Source organism: Myotis yumanensis, unplaced genomic scaffold (assembly GCF_028538775.1).
Source record: "Myotis yumanensis isolate MYYU_CA2020_CCGP unplaced genomic scaffold, mMyoYum1.0.hap1 SCAF_3, whole genome shotgun sequence".
NCBI lineage: Eukaryota > Metazoa > Chordata > Mammalia > Chiroptera > Vespertilionidae > Myotis > Myotis yumanensis.
The window spans coordinates 117,504,133-117,531,014 of NW_027223754.1; the positions used below are offsets into that span (position 1 = coordinate 117,504,133).

The 26,882-nt window shown below is 42.1% G+C and overlaps 1 protein-coding gene across 2 annotated transcripts in view; it reads right to left on the bottom strand.

Annotated features, from left to right (window-relative positions):
- Window positions 1-26,882, bottom strand: part of ATP8A2 (ATPase phospholipid transporting 8A2) — a 692,529-nt gene that overhangs the window by 256,512 nt on the left and 409,135 nt on the right. For both annotated transcript variants that reach the window (XM_070409448.1, XM_070409449.1), the window contains exons 26-27: window positions 13,862-14,045; window positions 6,631-6,741 (exon numbers count right to left, since the gene is read on the bottom strand). In XM_070409448.1, coding sequence (XP_070265549.1) covers window positions 6,631-6,741; window positions 13,862-14,045 — 295 coding nt within the window. The remainder of the gene's footprint in view (window positions 1-6,630; window positions 6,742-13,861; window positions 14,046-26,882) is intronic.

The window sequence follows — 26,882 nt, forward strand, 5'->3', positions numbered from 1 at the left end:
AACGAAGGAGGGTTCCTTTTTCTCCGCATCCTCACCAGCACTTGTCATTTGTTGATTTGTTGATGATAGCCATTCTGACAGGTGTGAGATGGTATTTCACTGTCATTTTGATTTACATCTCTCGGATGACAAACCTACAGCCATCATCCTACTCAATGGGCAAAAGCTAAAACCATTTTCCCTAAGAACATGAACAAGACAGGGATGCCCACTTTCTCCACTCCTGTTTGACATAGTACTGGAAGTGCTAGCCATAGTGATCAGATGAGAAGAAGAAATAAAAGGCATCCAAATTGGAAAAGAAGAAGTAAAATTATCATTATTCGCTGATGACATGATATTGTACATAGAAAACCTTAAAGACTCCATCAAAAAACTAGAAGACTTAATAAATGTAGCAGAATACGAAATTAACACCCAAAAATCTATGGCTCTTTTATACACCAACTAGAGGCCTGGTGTATGAAATTTGTGCACTGGGGCAGGGGGGAGGGTGTCCCTCAGCCCAGCCTGCACCCTCTCTAACCTGGGACATCCCTCTCACAATCCAGGACTGCTGGCTCCTAACCACTCGCCTGCCTGCCTGATTGCCCCTAACCACTCCCCTGCCAGCCTGACTAACACCTAACTGCTCCCCTGCTGGCCTGATTGCCCCCAACTGCCCTCCCCTGCTGGACTGATTGCCCACAACTGCCCTCTCCTGCTGGCCATCTTGTGATGATGTGGGGGTGGCCACCTTGTAATGACTTGGGGGCAGCCATCTTGTGACAACATGGGTGTGGCCATCTTGTGATGATGCGAGGGCGTGACAGTCACCTAGGCTTTTATAAGTATAGATAATGAACTCACAGAAAGGGAAATTTAAAAAAAAATCCCATTTACCACTGCAACAACAACAAAAAAAGATACCTGGGAATAAACTTAACCAAGGAGATAAAGGACCTGTACTCAGAAAACAGGATGCTGAAAAAAGAGATAGAGGAAGATATTAACAAATGGAAGAATATACTATGTTCATGGATTGGTAGAATCAACATTATTAAAATGTCCATACTACCCAAAGCAATCTACAGATTCAATGCAATCTCCATTAAAATACCAACAGCATATTTCAAAGACCTAGAACAAACTCTCCAAAAATTCATCTGGAATAAAAAAAGACCCCGAATAGCTGCAGCAATCTAGAGAAAGAAGAACAAAGTTGGAGAGATCACAATACCAGATATCAAGCTATATTGTACAGCCACTGTTTTCAAAACTTCCTGGTACTAGCACAAGAACAGACATATAGACCAATAGAACAGAACAGAGAAAGCAGAAGTCGGCCCAAGCCATTATGCTCAATTAATATTTGACAAAGGAGGCAAGAGCCTACAATGTAGTCAAGACAGTCTCTTCAATTAATGGTGTTAGGAAAATTGGATAGATACATGCAAAAAAATGAAACTAGACCACCAACTTGCACCATACACAATAATAAACTCAAAATGGATAAAGAACTTAAAAGTAAGACAGGAAACCATAACAATCTTAGAAGAATTCATAGGCAGCAAAATAGCACACATATGTCGTAGCAATATCTTTACCGATACAGCTCCGGCAATAGAAATTAAGGAAAAAATAAACAAATGGAACTTCATCAAAATAAAAAGCTCCTGCACAGCAAAAGAAACCATCAACAAAACAACAAGAAAGCCCACTGCATGGGAGGACATATTTGCCAATGTTATCTCCAATAAGGGTTTAACCATTTGTACACCATAAGCGTCTATAGATGCAAACAGTGGACCTTTTTTAATTAAATTCAAAATATTGTGGCAGTGAACTGGTTAATCTCCAAAATTTATAGGGAAATCATACAACTTAACAAAAGGAAGATAAACAATCCAAAAAAAAATGAGCGAATGACCTAAATAGACACTTTTCGAAAGAGGACATACAGAAGGCCAAGAGACATATGAAAACATGCTCAAAATCACTAAAATATTTTATTCGTTCCAAATAACCTTTCCTGGGCATTCAGAAAGACCATACAAAAATATATACTTAGTAAATGCTTAAAGTGCTGACCCTGCTATGCCTTGAAAATGTACTCTATTGGGGGATTTCTGAAAAACAAACTCCTAGTTGTTAAATAGTCTAAGGACTTTAAAGAATTTAATTGACCCTTCTCTTAGGAATTACCAAGTGGTCACATCAGGACTTCAAAGTTTATGGGAATCCTTCCCTAACCTCCCTACCCCCAATCTTTGTGCTTAAAAAAAATTCCTCCCATTGTTAAAATCAAAGAGTTTTTAAAAATTAGTCTTTCTGCCCTAGCCAGTTTGGCTCAGTGGATAGCGTGTCACCCTGTGGACCAAAGTGTCCTGGGTTCGATTCTGGTCAAGGGCACGCACCTTGTTTGCAGGCTCCTCTTCAGCCCTGGGGGCCTTGGTTGGGGCTTGTGCAGGAGGCAACCAATCGATGTGTTTCTCTCACATCGATGTTTCTCTCTGTCTTTCCCTCTCCCACTCTCCCTAAAAATCAATGGAAATAAATATCCTCAGGTGAGGATTAAAAATCAGTCTTTCCTTTCTGCTTTTAAATTACATTGAGAAACAGTTACATAACGGTTATGGTTTATGCCCCAGGTCTCTGCTTACCATCTGCCCTATATATTGACAAAATTTCTGAAATCTCTTTTCCTATGTAACTTGCCTATTCTAGAATGAAAAAGGAATCCCAGCTTCCAGTAGTGATCTCGTTATTCAGATCCCCTTCCTCAGCCATTCTTCTATCCCATCCAGCCCTATCTTCTAGCCTTTGCTAATGTATTTGTTGTCCTGGCTCTCTACACAGACAGACACACCAGGAGCTGGCTGATGGGAATCCTACCTACCTGGCAAGGCTATTAAGTTCTGCTCCATCTAGGCCACAACAGGCTTTTACCTTCTGAGAAATATGTCCATCAGCTCACAGCCGCAAAACTTAGCACTTAATTGGTTTAATACAAAACAAAATTACATGTAAAGTTTGTTTTTCAAACTTTGAATGAGCTCCCCAAGGCATCTGATCTGTCTAGACATTTCTGTTTTCCTCATGGTGGCTACAGTAACAAAGAGCTTGTGAATCCCTTTGAAATTTTTTAGCATTTTTTTTTATTTTGGCAAAATATACATAATATAAAATTTATCATCTTAATCATTTTTAGGTGTAAAAGTCACTGGCATTAAGTACTGCTGTGCAACCATCACTACCTGGCTCCAGAACTCTTTGGGACACTATTGTCACAGTCTATAGGAGGCAGACAGAAAATTTCCAGTTAGTTCCTAATAATAAAAACCTAGTTTTAATTCACTGAACTGTATGCTTAAAAAAGTGTATATTACTGTGTATTAATTATACTTCAACATTACCAATTAAAAGCAAATAAGGAGGGATGTAGTGGGAGTGGGCTGGGGACAATTGGGACCCAGACCACAAGGGGTAGAGGCACAGCGGCAGAGATGGGGATTTTATCAGAAGACATAGGGACCCTTGAAGAGGCTGAAGAGAGTAGTGGCATTTATCCACTCACTCATGCCCAACATCTTTGAGCAGCTATGTTCTACCAGCCGTGGGCAAACTACGGCCCGCAGGCCGGATCCGGCCCGTTTGAAATGAATAAAACTAAAAAAAAAAAAAAAGACCGTACCCTTTTATGTAATGATGTTTACTTTGAATTTATATTAGTTCACACAAACACTCCATCCATGCTTTTGTTCCGGCCCTCCGATCCAGTTTAAGAACCCATTGTGGCCCTCGAGTCAAAAAGTTTGCCCACCCCTGTCTAGACACTGTGCCGGGCCACTAGAATTGGTCAGACATGTTTCACAAAGTTCATCCTGACTGCATTATAGATGACTGAGGGACAAAGCTAGTGGTGTTTGTCATCATTCAAGTAAAAACTACTGAATTAAGGCAGTAGCAAAGGCAGGAGAGAGCAAAAGCTGTATGTATTTTTAGTTTTACCTATTAATAGGGCCACCATGAAATCCCTATTCCATCATTTTGTTCCTATTTTTAGTCACTCCAAGGTTACTTTAGCTTGTTATGTAGCACGCCAGATAAGCATTATGGTATACCAAGTGAGTAGACTATATTATATCATGGGTTCATACTTCTTCCATACAACCTTTATTTATAATTTAAATCATATAATATCCTCATAATAACGGCTAAGACTATATAAGTGTGTATGTACAGGCGCATGTGTAAATCTTTTTAATTTGCCAAATTATTTTTAGACTTTTTAAAAATGCCTGATTTTATGTATATCAGAGGACATTTGAGATAGGAACATACTGGCTATGGCAAAGGGTTTCTCCTTGTATTACAAAAATACCACTTAAGAGAAATATGCGATATATTTAATTTATTCTCACTTAATTACAAAACCCTCAGAACACAAAACTAATCATTGCAAATGAGCTAATCAAATTACAACAATCTTTGACATTTTAGTTCAAAACACATTAAAGAAGCTGCAAAACGTACTTTCCTATTTTTAAAATTATATTTAAGTGCCCGTTGATGCCACAGAGGTCATTTGGAAATAATAGACACTGTCTGAGTCAATGCTCTGACTCCCGGCTCAGCCACGGATTTTGTTCTTTTGGTTTTCAAATTAATATCTTTGGGGAAAACTTACTAAAAATTGGGCAGAGAGTAATGAAGACTTTTTATTTATTTATTTTGAATTTTGTAAAGAATGCTTTCAAAGGCATTAGCAACTATTGCCCAGCTACAAATGAAAAATTAATTTAAGGAACTCACAGAGCATTTTCAGGGCCTCATTCCAAATAGAATTTCTCAGACAGACTAAAATTGTACTCTTCTCATCTTCAGCCCACTTGAAGTTAAAAAAAAAAAAGGGCAAGATAGTAGGTGTAAATGACTAAGAAGGGCCCCAGAGGATGCTCTGGAAGCTGAAGGGTTAGGAGCTTCATGTAGTATGTCTTGATAAGATTTCTAGACTATCTGTAATTTGCTGATTGTGAGGAAAACCAGATTATTAAGAGACCTTGTGAAGCCAACAGCTACAAGAGCTTAAAATGCATGTGAAATTTGGGATGACGCATGGGAACAGGTACTCTAATACTCTATGACCCCAAGTGCCATTTAGGAGTGACTCCTATCACAAATGCAAAAAATGTCACAGGAACAGGGGACAGACATCTTTAAAGCGTCAAAAAGGAATTGTAAAAATGACTAGGAAGAAGATAGAAACTACAAAGTCCATTATGCAACATCTGAAAGTTTTTACTTGGAGTGGGCTGAGTTGAATATTACAGCACAAGACAAGCAGATAAGGCAAATAGGCTGCCTTTGTATAAATTAGGAAAACACATGCATTTTTTTCAGGTTTCCCTATGTTTCAGCCCCATTTATCCCACCGACTGGGCAGCCTTGTGCAGTGAACAACCTGTACAATCAGGAAAATTACTCGTTAGTAGTTTACTTACAGAGTGAGTGATGCAAACCTATATGTTTGACCTGAATATTCAAAGGAAAGAGTAGACAATTTGGTAAAGAAGTGGTTAGTCACAGAAAACCACTTGTTAAATTATCTGAGCTGAGTATTTTAAGGGACCACATCAGAAAGAGTTGATCTATGCCTAGGTTCTTATTTCTACCAAGAGTTGAGAAATCAGACACAAAATAACCCATAATAGAATGAGATATTTACACCATTCACAATCAACATTGCTTTTCTATTTCATTCCGGAGGATGAGGCCCAGAAATCAGGATTTTAAAAAGATTCCCAGGTGATTCTAATGTGCAGCCAAGGTTGAGAACCACTGCCTTAGAGGAACTGCCTGCTTCCTCTTCTCTAAACACATTTGGAAATCTGTTAGTCACAATGGTGTCAAAGCCACACCTCTATAGCAGAGCGGTTCTTATAGGAGGAGTGAGGTGGCTGGTACTCCCACTGAGAGCAAAGTGCCTTTTCCACTTTTCCCTAGCCCACCCCTCTCCTCATCTAGTTCCTCCAGCAAGCACATTTAATTTACTTAACACCGAATCTGCATCATGAAAAAGTGTGAAAACTCCATGAGTTCACTGAGAGATTTTTAATTACCTTGTTGGTTTATTCTCCACTCACCTCCACACCCACCCCATTTAAGTAGCAGTGCCCAAATACCCCAGAGCAATAAAAAATGCTCAGGAAACTTGAGGATTCCACGAGAACTATAGCAAGAAATCAGGCCCTTTCATTCTAGTTAAGAAAACCTGACTGGGTTGCCTAGACAGGTCTCAGAAAGGTGTGAACACAGATGCCCAGACTCTGGTCACCCTGGGAGGAATGACAGCAACATCTGCTCAGGCCAAGACGAGCCCTGGGATGGAGAGGGCCTTTCTCCACCGGGCAGGGACTGTGGAGTGGCATGGTGCTGCTGACTCCAGCCTTGGTTACTCAGCATGGAGACCTACATCTAGAAGGTGTCCCTAGTTTCAAGGAGGTCATGTGTATACAAGCTTCAACAGGTCACAGCAGCACCATTTCTTTAACTTCACATTAATAAAATCCTTCCTTAAGTTACTTGAAATACTGAAGATGCCCTCTGGAAAAGGCTTTGCCAGTCAAGGAAAAAGTCCATGCTGCTCACCTCAATAATGTAGAGAACCACGTTCTTGTAGAAGCAGTACAATATGCACTTGGTCACCCGGTTGTAGCTCCAGGCACCATGAACCAACAGGAGCTTCTCTAAGTAGGAAAACTGCAAAAAGAAAATAAAGTTCAGAGAAGCCCATCATCCTATATAATAAAAGCCTAATATGCTAAGTGTCTGGTTGACTGGCCGGCTGTTCAACCAATCAAAGCGTAATCTATATATATAAAAGCCTAATCAACTGGACCACTGGGCGGTAGCTATGATGCGCACTGACCACCAGGGGACAGACGCTCAGCACAGGAACTGCCCCCAATTGGTCAGTGCATTCCCACAGCAAGAGCACTGCTCAGCTGCCAGACGCTGGGCTCATGGCTGGCAATGTGCAGCTGTGGTGGCACGAGCCTCTCCCAGGAACACTCCCCCTGCATGCCCAAGCAGTGGCAGGGCAGACGCAGTACGGCTGGGATGAGTGGGAGCAGCACAGCACCCAGCCTGGGCTCAGCCTCCTCCCTGGCGGCCTACTGCTTCATGCACTATTTTGTGCTGTGTGGGATCTATGACAGTGGGCTAGAATCTGATGAGCTGGTAAGTAAGGCAGGGCTGTGGTGGCACAGAGTTCCACTGATCCCCGCAGGCCAGGCTGAGGGACCCCACTGGTACATGAAACCATGCACTGGGCCCCTGGTATGCTAATGATATTCTAAGGCTGCTCAACCACTTGCTATGACATGAAATGACCACCAGGGGGCAGACAGTCAACTGGTTGACCAGTCGCTATGATGTGCAATGACCCCAGGGGACAGACGCTCCAACCGGTAGGTTAGCTTGCTTCTGGGGTCTGGCCAGATGAGCCAGATGAGCCAGCTGAGCGAGACAGGCCAGGCACACCCTGGAGCCCCCCTGCCATCTCTCTCTGGCTGGCCAACCTCCTGCGTCTCTCCCCGGCACCAATCTTGCACCAGTGGGGTCGCTTGGCCTGACCTGCACTCTCTCACAATCCAGGACCCCTTGGGGGTTATCGGAGAGACAGTTTCGGCCCGATCCCACAGGGGGAGCGCCGCTCACAACTGGTGAGTGCAACAGTGGTGGTGGGAGCCACTCTCATCTCCATGGCAGCGCTAAGGATGTTTGACTGCCTTAGGCCTGCTCCCCCCAGAGGGTGCAGGCCAGGCTGAGGGACCCCTCCCCCGAGTGCATGAATTTCATGCACTGGGCCCATTTTAATTATTATGTGCCTAGGTGTGAGTCTTTGGGGGTTCATCTTGGCTGGGACTCTGTGTTTCCTGAATGTGAGTGACATTTCCCTTCACCAGGTTAGGGAAAATTTCTGCCATTATTTCTCCAAACAGGTATTCTATTCTTTGCTTGGATTCTTCTCCTTCTGGTACCCCTATGATGTGAATGTTGTTACATTTCATGTGGTCCCAAAGCTTCCTTAAACTCTCTTCCTGCTTTTTATTTTATTTTTTCCCATTTGCTGCTCTGAATGGTTGGGGTTTTTTTTCTACCTTGTCTTCTAATTCACTGATTTGGTCCTCAGCTTCTTCTAACCTACTGTTAAATCCTTCCAGGTTGTCCTTTATTTCAGCTACGTCTTTTCCTCATTTCCAATAGATTCTTATTTATTCTTTCAACCTCTCTTTTCATGTTGGTGTAGCTCTCATTGTCTCTTAATGTTCTCATTAAGCTCCTTATAATTCTTGTTAAGTTGCTTGTAGTTATCCCTGAATTGTTTGACTACCCTTATTACCATTACTCTGCATTCTTTATCTGACAAAGTGCTTGCCTCCATTTCATTTAGTTCCTTTCCTGGTGATTACTCCTTTTCTTTCATTTGGGTGTTGTTTCTTTGTTTCCCTATTTTTACTGTTTCGTTGTATTTGTTTCTATGTATTAGATCAAATTTCTATGCTTTCCAGACTTTGTGGGGTGGTCTTATGTGGAAGGTGTTTTGTGGGACACAGTGGTTTAGTTTAGACCTCCTGAACTGGGTGCTCTAGGAAAGTCTCTTGCTTGAGTTATTTGGGTCCTCCTGTTATAGTTGTGTCTTGAATGTTATTGTCTCATTTGTGGATGGAATCTCCTCTCAGACTGGCTGACTATGTGGATCATCCCCAACCACTTCAAGCAAGCTGTTGTGGAGGTGCTATCAGAACAGAAAAAAATACAACACAACAAAATGCAAAATAAAAGAAACAAAACTAAAACATACACAACAAAATCAACTGTCAGATAATAGAGAATTAGGAAAGAGAAAAGAGAGCAAGAATGATAGAAGAATATGAGGAGGAAAATAACAAAACCAACCAACCAAAAAACCCCACACAAACAAAAAACAAAACAAAAAATGGGGGGGGGGGGATAAAAGGAATATGTAGGTGCAGAGCTAAAATAAAGAAATTAAGAATAAATAACTAGGGGAAGAAAAATGGTTTGAAATAAAGAAAGAAGAAAAGAAAAGTGAGAAAGATTTATTGAAAAGGAAAATAGAGGAGAAAGCAGATAGACCCAAAATAAGAAAAGTATAAAAGATGAGATATGAGGGTAAAAGGAAAAGAGAGAAAGAAAAAAGATTGTGTAGAAAAAGGGAAGGTGAAAATTAGATACATGAATGAAGCAAGAGAGACTAGAGCAATAACAAATCAATAAAGCAGATAGATAAAGAAGATGAAGAAAAAAGGGAAAAAGAAAGGAAAGAGAAGAAATTTTTAAAAAAGCAAAAGAAAAAATAGAATAAAAAAGGAGGAAAAAAAGGTGACGTGGCGTTCATTTTAGCCAAGTTTAGTGCCCCATAGGAGCTTCATTTGGATCCTACTCTTCTGATGACTGTGGCTGACTGTTTTGTCTGCCAATTCTGGTCTTTCCCTGAGATATTTTAAGTGCTAACTCTATCAGAAACTGTCCTCCTTTGTCTTTCAGCAACCTGCTCGAAGCTCCAAGTGAGCCACAGTTTGTGTCTGTCTCCACAGGACTTGGCTGCAAGCAGGAGGGCCCAATCTGCCTTCTAAAACTGGTTTGTTAGCGTGTGGAGCCCAGGGCTGGGTCAGCAAACTTTCTCTGGTTCCCTGGGTTCCACCTCTGCCCGCCTTTGCCTGCTAGCCAGCCGTCAATCTTAATCACTCAAAAGTCTGTCTCTGAAAGGGCTTTAGGCAGGGAAGGTGCTGCTCAGATTTCAGGGAATGTGGTTAGTGTGTTTCCCTGTCCCAGGGCTACTCCTCTGCAAATGGCCCAAAATATTACTCTGCCCTCGGCTGGGCAGAGATCCTTGTGTGCAATCCAGTGGGATTGGCTGCAAACCTGGACTTTCTATCAGCTCTCCCATGAGGGGAAAATACCAGACTAGACTGGTGCCCAGGATAGTGGGACAGACAGGCCTTCCCTCATCCAGTCACTGAGGGCTCGGAGACTTTTCAAACCCATAGGCTTGGACTCTGCTTTTGTTTCCTCTGAAAAGGTCAGAATTCAGGGTGTGGTATGCAGGTTTCCTGAGAGTGGAGCAGGCTATATTACCTAGGGCAGGGGTTTTTTTCTTTACCTGCCCTGTGGCTGCTGGAAGTGGCTAGCAGCTAGCTCCTCTCAGGAAAAATGGCCCTTTCAGTTTGGACACTTATAAACGACCAAAGGCAGGATTCCTGGCATTTCCAGATCTCCCTGCATTGCTCCCCACCCTAGCCTCTCTTTAGGCACCTCAAATCCATGCCTCCCTTCCTGCACCAAAGTCGCAGGTGAGTAGTTGCAAATGAAAACACCTGTGCTCTGGGTTTAGAAAAAACACAAAACTGTGGTTTTCTCTCCCACTGGCTCTGGTTTGCTGGCTCCAGACTCTGCTGCTGCTGACAGCAGCCCTGCCGCCTTTCACAGCTGGATGTTATGTGGGCCGTGGGTCTGGGCTCTGGTGCTCCAGGCTGTGGAGCCCAGCCTGGGCTTTGGGCCTCTATCTTTTGAGGGCACAGAGCCTCCCATAGCCCAGCACTCCCCCTCTCTCGGCCCTCCAGCCTGCTGCCCTTGGGAGCTGGGGCAGCTCCTCTCACGGCTTCGCCTTTCCTACCGGTCTCCAGGTGTTTTCTGTCCTTCCTCCTCCTCAACTGGACTTCATTGGTAATTCCAGGTGAATGTTCTCCAATTTAATTGTGTTTCTAGTTTGGCCCTGGGATGAGGTGCATGACAGATCTGCCTATTTGGTCACCATTTTCCCCTCTCACTCTGTTGTTGTTTTTTTGTGTGTGTTTTGGTTTTGTGGATTGCTGTGCTCAGGCATGAATGGACTGTTAGGAATGATCCTGTTTAAATTATGGTTTCTATACATTTAATGAGCCTCACAGCAACGTTGAGTTCTCCCTTGGTTGCCTTGAACTAAAACCTTAGTTCCCTGTTCTGAGTCACTGGGCAGTCCACAGGCTCAACCCCATGATTCTCCTAAAAGAAACAATCAGGCTGTATTGAGCATGTCCACAAACATTAGAAATTCTTTTGCCATTATAAACTTTCTCTTACTTTCAGATGACTTTTGAAATTAAATTTAACTATCTGTAGAAAAGACAGAAAATACAATATTTTTAAAAAGATATTATTTTCAAGAGGGAGCCACATAATAATTTCCATTAGCACTAAAGAAGGGGACTCAATCTGATATGATGTAGCCTTTCAATGAGTTCCTCCAGATCAGGGTGAGGCAGGTCCCCAAATGCACACTCCAAAAGCGAAATGACAACTTCAAAATGGCAGGAGTAGGTGCATATGGAAAAATAAAACTTCCCATAAATGCTCATTAAGGATTCCCAGGAGGAATGAGGAATCATAAAGTAACTAGCTACACAAATAAAAAGGAAGTTTGTATTTGACCCAGACCCCCTGATGTTACACTTCAAGGGGCACAGAGAACATCTGCTGGGCTCATCCCAAATGCCTCAACTTTAGCGCTGCCACGATTTATTGTCAGGAAAAATAATATCCTAAACCAAAATGCTGTTTTCATGAGGTCGTTCAGAAAACATTAAGAAGGTAGCGGGCAGGATTGATTCTCTCCTGAGGAGAACAGACCACTGAGAGTTCCAGGTGCAGGCACAGGCTGCCCATGGGCGAGGCCCCAAATCAGGGATGGTTGTCAGTCCTGGGAGCTGCCCCCTGGATAAAAGCACAGGCAGGCTGGAAAGAAGTAGATCCAGAGCTTTGCCTACTTCTTAATTTTTCCAAGGACAATTCTTTAAGCTACGTTTTCTTCTTTGTATATAACCCTTTGGTATACTTTCAAAAAAAAAACAACAATCAAAATTGATCATCCACATTAAAATGAACAGATAAACAAGCCGTTAACTTTAACCAAAGACATTTCTCATTTTACTAGGCAAAGGAATTCATAAAATTGTGGTCTTTCCCACTCAGTAACTACAGAGGAAGCACTGTTGGGGCTGTAAGGTGGGGAGGAATGCCACCCTAAAATAATGGGACCTCTGCCTAATTATGAACAGGACCACAAGCAGGAGAAATGAAGACCCACAGACATGGGGACCATTCATCAGTTGCTTTGGCAGGGTGACTATTATGCTGAAGGGGCAAGAAAACCCCTAAATAGAGTTAGAAAGCCCTGCTCCCTTCTCTACCCTTCTTTGATGCTTTTAATTTGAAGAGAGCAATTGCTCCAGATTCCACATCCTATTAGTATGCAGTTTCAATAAGGCAGGTCATAGAATCGCCCTTCCCTAGACATTTTAAAGAAAAAGACAGACAAATATTTGCCTGGAACTCCTAGGAAACCTTTAAAGATCCCTTCCAGCCATATGATGCTATAACTCAAGTATTTAATAATGCTGGGGTGTATAACATCTACACTTACTGACAGACTACAGGAAGCGTGGGTCCCCCAGGCCTTGGAGTAGTTGACACAAGAAAGTAAACGGGCAGGTGTGCGGGACTGGTCCCCAAGGTCACACACAGGTCTGGTGTTCTCGGACCCTGGATGCTCCAACCTGAGGCAGGTCACCTGAAAGAGCCCCAGTGTTCCCACCTGTAAAATCAGAATTCCTTCTACCTACTTTGAGCAATTATCTTGAGGATTTATTTGAAATCAACAAAGGAACAAGATTGATTTCCTGCACTTTTCAGAGCCATGAGGATTTTGTAATTCCTCTCTGGGTTGGAGAACCACGATCTGGAAGGGAATCCGAGAGGTGATCTAGTGCAGAGCCCTCCTTCGGGGAGATGAAGCCCCAAAGCTGCAGAGGACCAGCCTGCAGCCCTGGGGGGACTGGAAGCTCTTGCCTGTTTTATATGCAGCCCCTGGTTTCATTGCTTGTGTTCATGGAATTATGGTTAACACATTCTTCAAAAGACTAAACAAGGGACAAACAGGAGAGAGGCCTCACTAACCCGAAAACAAGTGGCATTTAATAAAAACATACTGCAATCAGGAGACAGAAGGAAATGCTGTTTTCATTGTCCTGACTAGATTTTCTGTATAATCATGCAGGCCAAATGGGGTCAGGTGGTTGGCCGACCCTTCATTTTTTGTCCATCATTAAGGAGCAGACATGTTTTCTATCCTCCGGCCACCTGTACAGTAACTACAGTGTATCAGGGGCCGCTGCATGGGATGTTCCATCCAGAGATGAATGGGACGAACTTGGCCTAAGTGCAAGAGGCTGTTTGCTACTTGCTGTGGAGTACTTATGGCCCAAACCCAGCTCTCAGCAATGCCCTTCACAGCAGTGGTCCCGGGCAGTGCCCTGGTCACAGCCACAGAGAAAATGGCAGCTGTAAATCATTGCTTTTCCCTGATCTCAAATGCCTGAGAGAACGTTCCAGCACCTCTGAAAGAGGGGAGATGCCACCATGGGAATTGTAGAGAGTAGATGTTATAAACACAGCCATTCTGTGGCAGAGGATGGCAGATGGAAAAGCATGTGCAGCAGATGTGTGAGTTGAAGGTAGGAGATTATTAGTAGGACCAGAGACCAAACAGTCAGGGATGATATCTTGCCTGAATGACAGAAAGCTTGGCCAACCCACAGCTGGCCAAAAGAAAACTGACTGGCAGGTCAGGGTCTCCAAACTGTACAAGATCAAGACTACAAAGTTCAAATACACTCGTGGTTTCACCTAGATGGCAACCTCCAAGGGGCTGGCAGTTTTAGGGCTGGACTGACAGGCTCAAGCATCCAACAGGCCTTCATGCCCAGCTGACATCTCTGTCCACGGGAAAGGACAGCTGGTCAACCATGCCTCTGACCTGTGCAATGGCGTAATCCGAGTTGTTGGTCGCCTGCATGCCTTCATTCCCACTGATTCCCACACCCACATGGGCTGTCTGGATCATCCCGACATCATTGGCACCGTCCCCGATGGCGAGGGTGATGGCCTTTACCCGCTTCTTAACCACGTCTACTATCTCAGACTTCTGCAGAGGAGACACTCTGTAAGAGAAGAAAGAGAAATTATGACTGTATTGATCTTTCCAGAGGAAACAGCTGTAATCTACATTTAGCTGCATTAAAAGGGCAGTCATCGGACAATTTCCAAATTCAATACATACGTTTTATGTTCGTGTGCAAAAAAGCTTTCAGAAAACAGTAGCTTGTGGCTTTCAAGTATTTGCCAACTTCACAGATGAAATACACAACTCAAAACTAACTTAAAACACAGCCCATCTGTAATCACCCTGCTCAGTGGGAGCCCCATGTGCAAATACCCCAGGGGCACGTGTGCCCTCCCGAAAGATTCAGGCAGTGAAGCTGGTTACAGAGGCTTTGGGAAATGTCTTCCCAGCAAATCAGAAAACTAGCAGACTCCATTTTTGCTTTGGTGAACATCATTCACAACCTGGGGCTGGCAAAAGAATTTTCCATAAAATCTGCTTTCACAGAAGGGAAAGTAAGTTGGCAGAGCTTGAGAAGTGCAGAAAGAGGACGCAAGGAAGAAGAAAGAAGAAAGACTTCTCCAACTCCACCCCAGAGACAGAGACAGCATTTGAAGGGCAGCCAAGGCAGAGGATTTGAGAAGGGGACTCCTGGGGGTAGATGGTCTACTGAGGCTGAACTGCAGCAGCAGAGCCCAAAGGGTGGACAGAGCAGCCTCTGCCTAAGAGGGGCTATTTCCACAAGGAATCAGGCAGGTGGGCTTTTGTTCATAAGCCCTCAAGTCCTCTGGGAAGGAAACCTAATATAAATTTATGGTGTCTAAAGCACAGCAACATTGATTATATGATGTGTTTGTTCCCAGTATAAGATCAGACAACGAGGACCTCAGGACTGACTTATTTTTATTTTAAATTCTGAATTGGTAAGCTGATTTGAGAAATTTACTGAATCATTACAACACACACACACACACACACACACACACACACACACACGAGTAAAAGACCTGTCTGGGTTTCCCAGAAGTACCAGCTGTGGCCACATACAGACTGGACTTAAAAACTAGAATAGACACTCACAGACCCTCCCAGTAGAACTATGAGTTCTCATATGGCCAACCCACAAAAATGCTTGTTTCCAAAAGAAAACTTAAATTTTACCAACTCTGGAAAGAAATGTGTTTGGTGAGACAGCAAGCTGAATTTAAAGCACAGGTACTTTGAAGCCATTGCTTAGTTTAGCAAGTTAGGAAAGGGGCGTTAGAAGCCACGTTGTATGACCTAATACCTCTTTTGTGATTTTCACGGGGACTTTCAGTAATAGGACTTCACAGCCTCCTGAGGTAGTTGCAACCACGAAAAATTATTATTACTTTTTTGTTGTTGATAAGCATTAATAAGTACAAATTCTACCCTCTGGGCCAGAGTAGAACAAATATAACATTTTTTTTTCAAATATTAGGGAGGTTGAAATATAAAGATACCTATCACATCTTTCCTCCCACAGTTCAGTTTCTGCTGGCTAACCAATCTCAGGTCCTTCAACCCTATATAATAGGCATGCTTCAGAACTAAAAAAAATAGCTCCCAACTGTGAGCTTCTAGACAGCTGAGAGCAGAACAGAGCAGTCACCAGCTCCCTGGTAGCAGATGCTAGATTGACCTTAATGTAGCTTAAAGTGAAATGAAAGCTTTACTATTGTTATCATTGAGCTTCCTGTCAACTAAACTTAAGCAATTTCAACACACAGGGATATAAGCTGTATCTATTCCCTCCAAGTTTGAGCAACTGCCAGTTGGAGCCAACGTCTGGTCTTTACATTCCTCTTTTTCATTAAATTTCTGATTGGCAGGATGGCAGGCACATTTCACAATTAGAATTTGCTATGCAAATGTGATTTCTCATTTTATTTTTGAACTCAATAGAAGCAGAGATCAAATATAGTACAGAGAAAATGACCTAAGATTCAAAGTGGAAGAACTGTGCATGACCTTATCCTGTGCCCCAGATGAACTATGTCATCAGGGAAAATCATTTTTATCAGTCCTTGTCTTTTCATCAATGAAATGGAGAAAATGAGAACCATCCACTTCATGAGATGGTTGTGGCGTATTTATGTGAAACCATTCTGCTTCCTAACAAGTGCAAAGCAAATGTTATCTCCTACCCCATCTGTAAAACCTCAGTTGTTTTGGGGGGGGAGGCGGGACACATCTGAGGAATGCGTGGCATCTGGCCCATGGTTACCAAACTGTGTGTAGGTGTCCTAGGGTACTATAGGGGGAAATTATACATTTTCAAGGTAAATACAGTAACATCTCTCAGGTAGTGGTAGAAAATAATAGCTCTAAGTAGCCCATAGTCTCGACATTAGATCATGCTACATTGCTCTGCATGATATATCTTTGTGAAGCTGAGTTTTCATGGTTGCTATGATAAAGAGCAAATACACTGTGGAAAAAAATCAATGTACAACAGGAAATGAGGGAGGCAGCATCCACTTTTACTCCAAGGTTTGAGCAGTTGTACAGTGCTCAGCAGGTGCACCCTACCATATGATTGGTAAGTGATTATGATTATTTGAGAATAAAAGAAAAAGAAGTATTATTCTTTCACTTATGTGCATTATTGTTTCAAATGTCTGCTAAATTTTCAGGACATAAATACTCCTTAAATTGTTTGATCTTGCCTGCTTAATAGATAGATACTGTTCAGTTTTACTTTTGGCCTAGGGGCTTTACAGAGTAATTATTGAGACATTGAGGTACCATTAATCCAGAGAATCTGGGAACCTCTGCATTAACACTTGTCTCCATGGTTACATTAATCATGCATCAAGTACAGTTATTCATCTACTTAAGTGGAGCTTCACCCAAAGGTGCCATCACTTAAGTCTTCAATTCTTCTTCTGCATTCATGAAGATATCACAAGAGACCATGGAACAGAACCTTTAACAGCACTGGGAGGCCTGAGTCTGTGACTCCTTGAAATTTCATATGCCCCCCAAGAAATCAAGCAAGTTGGCCTCTTTATCAGCAAACCTGATAAAGTGGTCTGGAAAGAAAGGGAACCTGGGCAGGAAGCTCAGCCACATGGACACTGTGCTGTGGGAGGTTCAAAGCGTTGTGGTGGTGGAAGAGGGAAGGTGCTAAACAAATTCAAGGTTTTCTTTGAAGTTAAAGTTGTTGCTTTTATGTTAGTAGGTTTTGCAATAAGCCAACCAACACAAGATAGATAGCAAGTCAAATATACTCACTATATTTTCCACTTTGGAATTTGGAGCTCAAGAAAGTTGAGGCAAGTCATGACTCTGATTACTTAAAGTAAAATCTTTGAGTGTCCAACAGCTGCTTTTTCCCAAAAAGCAAAAAATAAAGAAAAAACCTGACTGGGTATATAAACTAAGTCATATCCCCATGTTTTAGAAGCATGAGATTCTCATCAAGGATTTATTATGCCCCTAACTGCAATGCCTTGAGAAAACATAATTCTAGCACACACTAGGGGTTCATTAACAGATGTCAAACAGCTAATTTCTACAGAACTGGATAGGCACCATTACGCTTCAGCCACACATACTATTTTAGTATGCCAAGTTACCACAAAGCACAAACTAGCTCTTCTAAAATCTCAGTTTGTGACATGGAATCACATGCCACACTTAATACATATTCCCAGCATATAATACGTCCAACACATAAAATAAGGATTCCCATCCACATCTGGTATAGGACACTCCTATACCATATTTTGGTGAATGGCATATAGAAATATAAATTCAAAGATCTTAAGTAACTAGAGAGGTATTCTTCCCACTTTTCTTTTGGCTAACACATTAGATTCTAAAATAAAAAATAAGTTTTCCTTTTGAGACTTTCAAACAAAAATTCAGTATTCTGGAGAATCTCATTTATGGAATGTGTATTCTTGAAATTTTAAAACTCATTTTCTAAAGGTATTTCAAACATAACACTGAAAGATAACCATTGGCAGCTGCCTTTATAAGATTAATGATCATGCATTAATTTATCTGATCTACAAAAGCCCTGGTCTCAGAGTGAGTTTTTAAATTCTGATCGTGCAATATCATTTGAACAAATTTAAGTCCTTTCTCTTCTCAGAGCTCAGCTGCCCCATTTGTCAAAGAGGGGCTGAACCTCCAATATCGATAGATGTAAACTGAGCTCACCTGAGCCAGGGGAATTACAGGAACTCCACTCAGGGGCACCCAAGAGAACTTCAACCACAGCCACAACTCTTACTAATTAACCAGATTCACCACATACTTTCATTAATTGAACTTCAAAACGTCTTTATTCCAAAAAAGACAGTCCTCATGAATAAAAAAGAGATTTGAAAACCACTGGCTTAGATCACTGAGTCTCAAATTCTAAGTGAGCATCAGAACCTTCTGGAGCAGTGGTTCTCAACCTTGGCTGCACATTAGAATCACCTGGAAATCTTTTTAAAATCCTGATTGCTGGGCCTCATCCTCTGGAAATTCTGTTTCTTTGTTATGGGGTGGGGCCACAACATTAGTAACAAAGAAACAGAATTTCCGGAGGATGAGGCCCAGCAATCAGGATTTTAAAAAGATTCCCAGGTGATTCTAATGTGCAGCCAAGGTTGAGAACCACTGTTCTAGAGAGCTCATAAAACTACAGATTCTGATCCAGGAAGGCCAGGTGAGTCCAGAGAATGCATATTTTAACAAGTTCTGAGTGATGTCGTGTTGCTCGTCATGGACCACTAACGTAGCCAGCAATGGCCTGAACAAGAAGGCAAGTTCTCTCTTGTTGAAACATTTTAATTGGCTAAGCTTACATTCCTATAACACAGGATACTTGCAAAATTTTCACAGAGTGACATTTACAATTAATTAGCAGAAACACTGAATTTTGTCCCCTCTTTCAAGCTTTGCATATGTAGGTACTTCTTTGCTTTTAAACCCAAACTAGCAAGTACAAATTTAGGTTGGTATTTCATTTAAGACAGTCTTCCAATCTGAGTATCTCACATAAGAGAGTGAGAGGGGAAAATACTAAGCAGAATAAGATATACAAGCATCCATATGTGTGTGTTTTTAATGATGCAGAAACCAGCATACATGATTTCATTTGTGAAAGTATCAATCTTCCTGTTTACTGAAAGATAGTATCCTTATGAAAGAGATTTCCTTTGATTAAAAAAACATTGATATAACATATTATACCTTATTTCTTATAGCAGTCAGTGATCCACAATGTTTGACAATTGCAGGATCTTAGAAAAATCTCATATAGAGTTTGTAGATATATAAACACCTAACATATGCATCTAAAACCTAAAAACAATTAAGCTATCCTATGTACCTGTCTAATGAGTGTGCCACTGGCCCACCGACACCTACGTGTTCTTTCTTTTGATGTGCTGAGTGCTCTGGCACAGGCCAGTGGGCCACACCTTCTGGCAGTTACCCGCTCTGGAACAGCCCACGCCTGTGCTCTGACCCAAAATGTGTGACTCTCAAATTTCATCTATGGCTCAGTTTTTGGTACATCTCACTGCAGCCCCAAGCTCCAAAAGCAGATAATTTTGGCAGCTTGAGGTAGTCCCTAGAGCATGGTGACAGATGTGAGACCAAGGGGAGGGGTGGCAGGAGGAAGGAGGGTGAATCTAGGTGAACCCAAAAAGGTAGCTTACGTATAGGCACAAAGCAGTGATACTTAGACTCAATCACTCAACAGTTCTAAAGCAGACTTAGGTGCTCCCTCATTACGAAAACTTACACACAGAGAGGAGCTATATTATACATGAGGAAGCCACTGACACGGTGCCTCAGAAAGATGCACAACTATAGAAGCTGTTCAGGTTTTATTTCAAGGGCTACAGGGCCTGACCAGGAGGCAGCATCACAAAGGTTGGGGCTTGAGTAGAACACATTTAAAAATGCAGAATGAATGCTTGCAGAAAAAGTATAACCCATGAGATGATGGGCATGAGAGTGAAGCCACATATATCTGGTCGTCACATGAACAACATACACACACGTTCAGGGATGAGCGTTTCTAGCTTTGGTTGCTTTGGCACTGAAAGGTTCTATCCACCCCAGCATTTCCTCTAAAGATTAAGCTGTTATGCAGACCCTTCTGTTCTCCCACTTCACTCAATCCTTAAAAATTTCAAAACTGCACTTGATTGGTTTCCTACAAAGTTGCTATTCTTTCCCTAATATCACCAACAACCCTCATAAAAGAGCAGACAGGATGACAGACCACAAGGGGACAACATGAACTACCTACATCTCAGGAATTAATCCCAAAATTATTTAATAGATTTATTTATTTCTATAAAGTCTATTTATGCACTGTGATTTATTATATCCCTTATGTGGATTGTTTGTCTCTCTAACCTTCATTTTCTATTCGGTTCCTATTTATCCATTTCTTTACCCAACTCTAAATGCTTACCCAGTGGACAGTCAATCAATGGTGACTGACCACCAAAATCATAAACCTAAGACTAAATTACATCTCTAAGCATAGCTATAAATAATAGGAAAAAATACAGTTCCACTTAAACAAAAATACATGAACTTCCATATAAATAACAGACCTGGAAACGTGCTATCAGTGTGTAATCGTGAAAGACTATTTGTACTCATAGATGGAGAGAAGGAAGGCAATACAAATATGACTGAACACCTCTATGAGATCTAAATTTATTATCTATAGAAAGTAGTTAAGCCCAGCTGGCATAGCTCAGTGGTTGAGCGTCGATCTATGAACAGGTTAATTCCCAGTCAGGGCACATGCCCGGGGTTGCAGGCTTGATCCCCAGTGTGAGGCATGTGGGAAGCAGCCGATCAATGATTCTCTTTCATCATTGGTGTTTCTATCTCTCTCTTCTTTTCCCTTCCTCTATGAAATCAATAAAAATATTTTTTAAAGTAGTTAAAAACACCCCACTTTTCTGTGATTTAGGGATGGACACTGCAAATTTTCTTGATCAAATATTCCAGTGGTTTTGACTCTTCTACTAATATGCTTTAAAACGTTATAGGCTTACTACAGGCTTTTTGTGAGAGAGCTTAGTGGTCCAGAGCTGGCAACAATCTTTGGCTTCTCACAGGGCTTTCCTGGAAAAAGCTAACATATAAGCCTGGTCTTTTCATTTCCCCTGGCTCTTCTGATCATAATGCTTTGACTATTATAAGCCAAAAGCTAGCTCTTGCGTATCATTTTGCATAAGCACTTTGAGGGCTTAACAGACACCAGCTTACCAAGTCTTTACAAAGGGTCTCAGGGATGTCAAGTGATGCAAATTATCTAACCAAGTCTTTATATTTAAGTACCTCACCATGTATTTGCTCTTTGCACAATTATTTAAGTGTAAAATCACATCTTTCATAAACTCAAATACCTTGGTACCTTTGTACTATTAATGACTGTTCAACACAGTGCTTAGTAGGATAAGCATTTAATGTGCTGATTAAAAAAATGATGAACCTATACCTCATTTTCAGTGATAAAAATTTGTAAGGAATAACCATGAACCCTCATGTGACTCTATGAAATACAGGTCAATATGCCACAGGATTTCTTGAGCAACTAATGTAAGAGCCCAGATGGACCAATGCTATTATTTATTTTGGTAAGATGAAACATACATGCTTTGATAACATTCCCTGTATTTTACCTGTATCAGCCATAAGGTTGTCTCCCTATGATTACACTGAAGGTTGGATGCATGCTACTGACACAAAGTGATAAAGCTTGACTGTGCCAGGTGAGTCAAGAAGCAGGCAGCTGCACTATCATCTTGCTTTATATCTTGATGGTGCAATTCTATGATCACTTTATAAACTTAACATATATATACATGTTAAATTTATATATGTGTTTTATATCCTATCTAATAATAGACAAACATGGTAATTAACCATAACCTCGCTACCCTTCCCATTGGCTAATCAGCGAGATATGCAAATTAACTGCCAACCAAGATGGCGGCCGGCAGCCACGCAGCTGAAGCGAGCAGGAGGCTTGCTTGCTCCAGTGACGGAGGAAGCCAAGGTTCCCCGCCTGCCTCAGCCCAGCTCTGAGCTCCAGATGCAACAATGTTGCAATTATAGAAGCTAAACAAACCCAGATACCTGCTTTCAGCCAGTCACGGCCTCAGAGCTGGAGCCGGCTCTCAGCTCCAGTGACAGCCATAGAAGGTAAATAAATCCCAGAATAAAAAAAAAAAAGAAAAAAAAAGAGGCTGGGAGCTTCAGTCGCCTGCCAGCCTGAAAACGGCCCTCAGCCCCTCACCCAGACTGGCCAGGCACCCCAGTGGGGACCCCCACCCTGAAAGGGGTGTGACCAGCTGCAAACAGCCATCATCCCCTCATCCAGGCTGGCCAGGCACCCAAGTGGGACCCCCACCCTGATCCAGGACACCCTTCAGGGCAAACCAGTCGGCCCCCACCCGTGCACCAGGCCTCTATCCTATATAGTAAAAGGGTAATATGCAAACTGACCCTAACAGCAGAAGGACTGGGAATGACTGGTCACTATGACACACACTGACCACCAGAGGGCAGACGCTCAATGCAGGAGCTGCCCTCTGGTGGTCAGGGCGCTCTCACATGGGAGGAGCTCTGCTCAGCCACAAGCCAGGCTGATGGCTACCAGTACAGCAGTGGTGGTGGGAGCCTCTCCTGCCTCCTCAGCAGTGCCAAGGATGTCCGACTGCATTTTAGGCCTGCTCCCGCTGGCAAGTGGACATCCTCCGAGGGCTGCCGGGCTGCCAGAGGGATGTCTGATTGCCATCTTAGGCCCAATCCCCCCGGGGAGCGGGCCTATGCCAGCAGGTGGTCATCCCCTGAGGGATCCCAGACTGCGAGAGGGCACAGGCCGGGCTGAGGGACCCCCCTCTCCCCTGAGTGCACAAATTTTTGTGCACCGGGCCTCTAGTGTATATATAATTCAAACTGCAGAAATCCATGGAATCCTATTAGTATGAAGATTATTTTTAACATGGTATAGGTATTCATTTTTCAAAAATACTAAGATTAAATGTTTCCACATTCCAGATACACTCTTTCTGAATGAATGAACTTTCAAAAACAGGAGCTGAGCTCTCCTTTACACTCTACCAAAAAGGAGGTGAGGAGAGCGAGAAAGGAGGATGGAAGAGGGAAGAGGGAAGAGGGAGGAGGGAGGAGAGAGGAAGGAGGAAGGAGAAGGGAGGAGGGAGGAGGGAAAGGAGAAGAGGGCAGGCTGTAATCAGGAGAGAACATGAGAGCTTTTAAAAATACTACTTATAGAAATGTGCTGCTTTAATAATTTCTCACAATTACTACTAATGATCTTCTTGTTGTTTAAAAGGTTCATTTAACCCATCCTATATTTAGTCATAATATAAATCTTAGTGTCACACACACACACACAGCACAACATCGAGTCTTGATTCTCCTTTTAGTATTGACCTTGAAAAATAATCTTGCTAGTGTCTTAATAAGTATTCTGTACTTTCACCTTTTGTACTACCCAGAGCTTAAATATAAATAATTCCAAAACAGATATTCTTAAAATCTGAAGTTACTCTTATATGGTCTCTAAATCTTGATTTCAAACTCGAAAAATTTCCTCAGCGATCAAGAATTTTAAAGGAAAGGAGCCCTAACAACTAATTTAGGACAAGGCATATTTATCACCGTCTAATCTGATGACTGCCTTCACTGTCCTACAGTCACTCTCTTCTATCCAACCACCATGCAATTGTGAGTCAAGAGGGAACTTGATATTCTTTATTAACCGAACAAAAACCTTATAACCTGATCCTGTGCTGTGGCTGTAAATGCTGCCTGTGCAGCTGAGGTTTTGAGGGTCGCTCTCAGAAAAAGGGAGGACACCCTGTCTACTCAAGATCGATTTACTCCACAGCCCAGAAAGGGCCCACTATGAAATCAGTATACCCTGCTTGGGTGTTTAGAATTTATGCATCCCCACTTGTGTCCATGACAATTTTATCACATGTCCAGGAAACAGAGCAATCAAAGTGGCACTAAGACAGGAGTATAGCTTCTGAAAACCTAACATCTCCACTAAATGATGTAGAATATATTAAGATCTGGGCAACCACATTTAGTGTCAAAATTTAATAGGTTGTATGTTGTGAATTACATAGTTTTATATTCTCTGAAATCCACTGGTTAGAGTCTGTTTCTTTCTGTATGAGGCTGAAAAGAATGGAGCAGTCTATGAAGGCTGGGATTTAAATAAAAGATATTAGATCCTTCTGTCCCCAGGCTGAAACAGGGATTAGAATAACACATTTAAATACCTTAATGTTTTTAGCACAAAAAGCATTAATTTGATACTCTGTTTCCTTGAAATGCTTTATTAAGGTCACCAAGTCCCTCTCAGGAGTGTCTGCCTTCCTTGAAGTTAACGTACATTTATTGTTCTCCACTGCAAATTTCACTACTATTTCAAAACAGCTGCCTGGCCTCTGCTGCGGGGAAGGTGGGAATAGGAAACAGAACCAAGAGGAAAGCTGAGAAGTGTTTGAGTTTTGACATTTCAGAGCAAGCTTATGGCTCCTTCAGGACCAGGCATCATGAGCTCATGCACCACTGAAAATTGATGACGACCAAGATGCTTAATAGAATGATTTTAATTAGACCTGCCCTTTATCTGTCACCTGTGCCTGGAACACAGACCATCTGGATACAATCCAATAAATAAGCCAACTGTAACTACTTGTCCTCTGAAAAAAAATGGGGCAGTCTGTGCACCTCCACCTTCAGCCCAGTCCTGACCCTAACAACCAAGAGCCCTATGAGCCACAGGAATGGCAGTGGCCAGCACCATGTGCACTCAAACCTGAGGAGTTAGTTCACATATTAATGCAGCTCCTTTTTTTAAATTTGAGCGTGGAATTTGCTGGGAGGGAATGGAGGTAAATGAGACAAAGCTATTTCTTCCAAGTAGCATATACCCCTTTTTAAACCTAGAGCCTGTATTTAATAAGCCGAAAGTCTCGATCTCAATGGCAGGAAATGATAATGCTTTTTTAATTCCATGTATGTAAAGCGGTTTAAACAAAGAGGTACATTTATATAAACCCACAGAATGCACAGCTCTGAGAGTGAGCCCTTATGTAAACTATGGGCTCTGGGTGATAATGATGTGTCAACATAGGTTCACCAATGGCAGCCACTGAATCCTCTGGTGAAGGCTATTGATAATGGGGGAAGCTCTGAATGTGTGTGGACGGACAGGGGTAGTGGTGTAAGGGGGTGTACCTTCCCCTAAGTTTTGCTGTGAATCTAAAACTGTTATAAAAATTAGTTCATTTGGGGGAAAAAAGAAGCAGCAGCATTCTACCATTCTCAAAATACTAGCAAAACCTGAAAATGACACCTAATGATTGTATATGTCTGCTAAAGTCCTGGAGCGTGACAGAGAAAGCTAGGCAGACAAGAGGCAAAGGGGCAGGAGGTCCTGGTGGTGGCGGGATGAGTATGGGCATAGTGATCAACCACATGAGAGTCTGCATAAAGACACCACATGAGCCTCAAGACATTGTACACCCGCAGATCAAATAAACTGTAACAGCCAGTTATAATGGTAGTCAATCTACTGCAAAGTTGAATTTGTAACTTGCTCTTCTAATTGATTAAGACCATCATAATGGCACTTATTTGCATAAAAACTGGTCTGAAATGTAGTTAGCTGTGTACTCTGTCTCCATAACTAGACTGTGAGCTATCTGGTGTTAGGGGTTTGTTTTACTCATCTTTAAATCCCATAGCACCAAACATAATAGCTAACAAACGTTTGTTGAATTACCTGTTTTTTAATGATGAATTACACAACTTTTTTGATGTTAAACACAACTCTCTTTCTCCTTCTTAATTATAATTATTTCCATTTCAGGTTCAAGAACACACATCCTATATGAATAATGATTTTCTTGTTATTTGATCAAAGAAAGTGAGAGAATAAGAGTTTTTATTCATTACAATGCCTGTTCAGAGAAGCCCTCTTCTGAACAGGCATTGTAATGAACCTTTGAGTTCACCTGGTAGCTATACTTTTCAGAGTAATTAATACATGGACAGACATGTGTATCAGGTTACCACCTATTCTAAGTATCAATGACCTAAAAATCAAGTTTGCCCTTTATGGGGTTCAATAGGCGGGGTCGACACTGCTAACACCTGCCATGTTTACCTTGGCCGGCAGCTGCAGTGAACCAGTGCATGAGGCCATGCAGCCCTCAGGACAGAGAGCCTAACACAGCCTGGAAAGGAGATCAAGACCAGAGCTAGCTAGATGCACAACCTCTTGCTGGGGGGCTAGTACAAGAAGGCAGTTAGAATGAATAAAGTTTCAGCCAAGAAACTTGAGAAATAGAGGGAAGGTGCTCAGGAGCACATACAGTAGAAACTCCTAGCTTTATGCAGAGACTTTTACTTCTCATCCCATAAAGGTCTTGAAATACAGTGGGGAAGGCAAGAAATGCCCATGCAGTCAGTACCTTGTAATTCTATCTAGCCCATGGCTGAAGATGGGAGTCCTCAACCAAACTGAGGGTCAACTAAGGGAATGTGACTGGGGAGGCTAAAGCACTGTCATAGGAAGCAAAGTTTCAGAGGATAGCCTCTCTTTCACTCACAAACACATGTGTACATGAGCATACATAGTATCTCATTAAATGGAATTGGTCCACACTAAAGATGGAATCTAAAGAAGCAATACCTTTGGTGTTATATATATTTTCAAGCCATGCAACAGAAATGACCTATCATCCACTTAGATCACAGTGACCCAGTTTCCAAGGCAAAGTTACAAGCACATATCAAACCTTCATTTTGGCTCCATGGTGACAATAACTGACGTGTGGAGAAAGCCTTCATA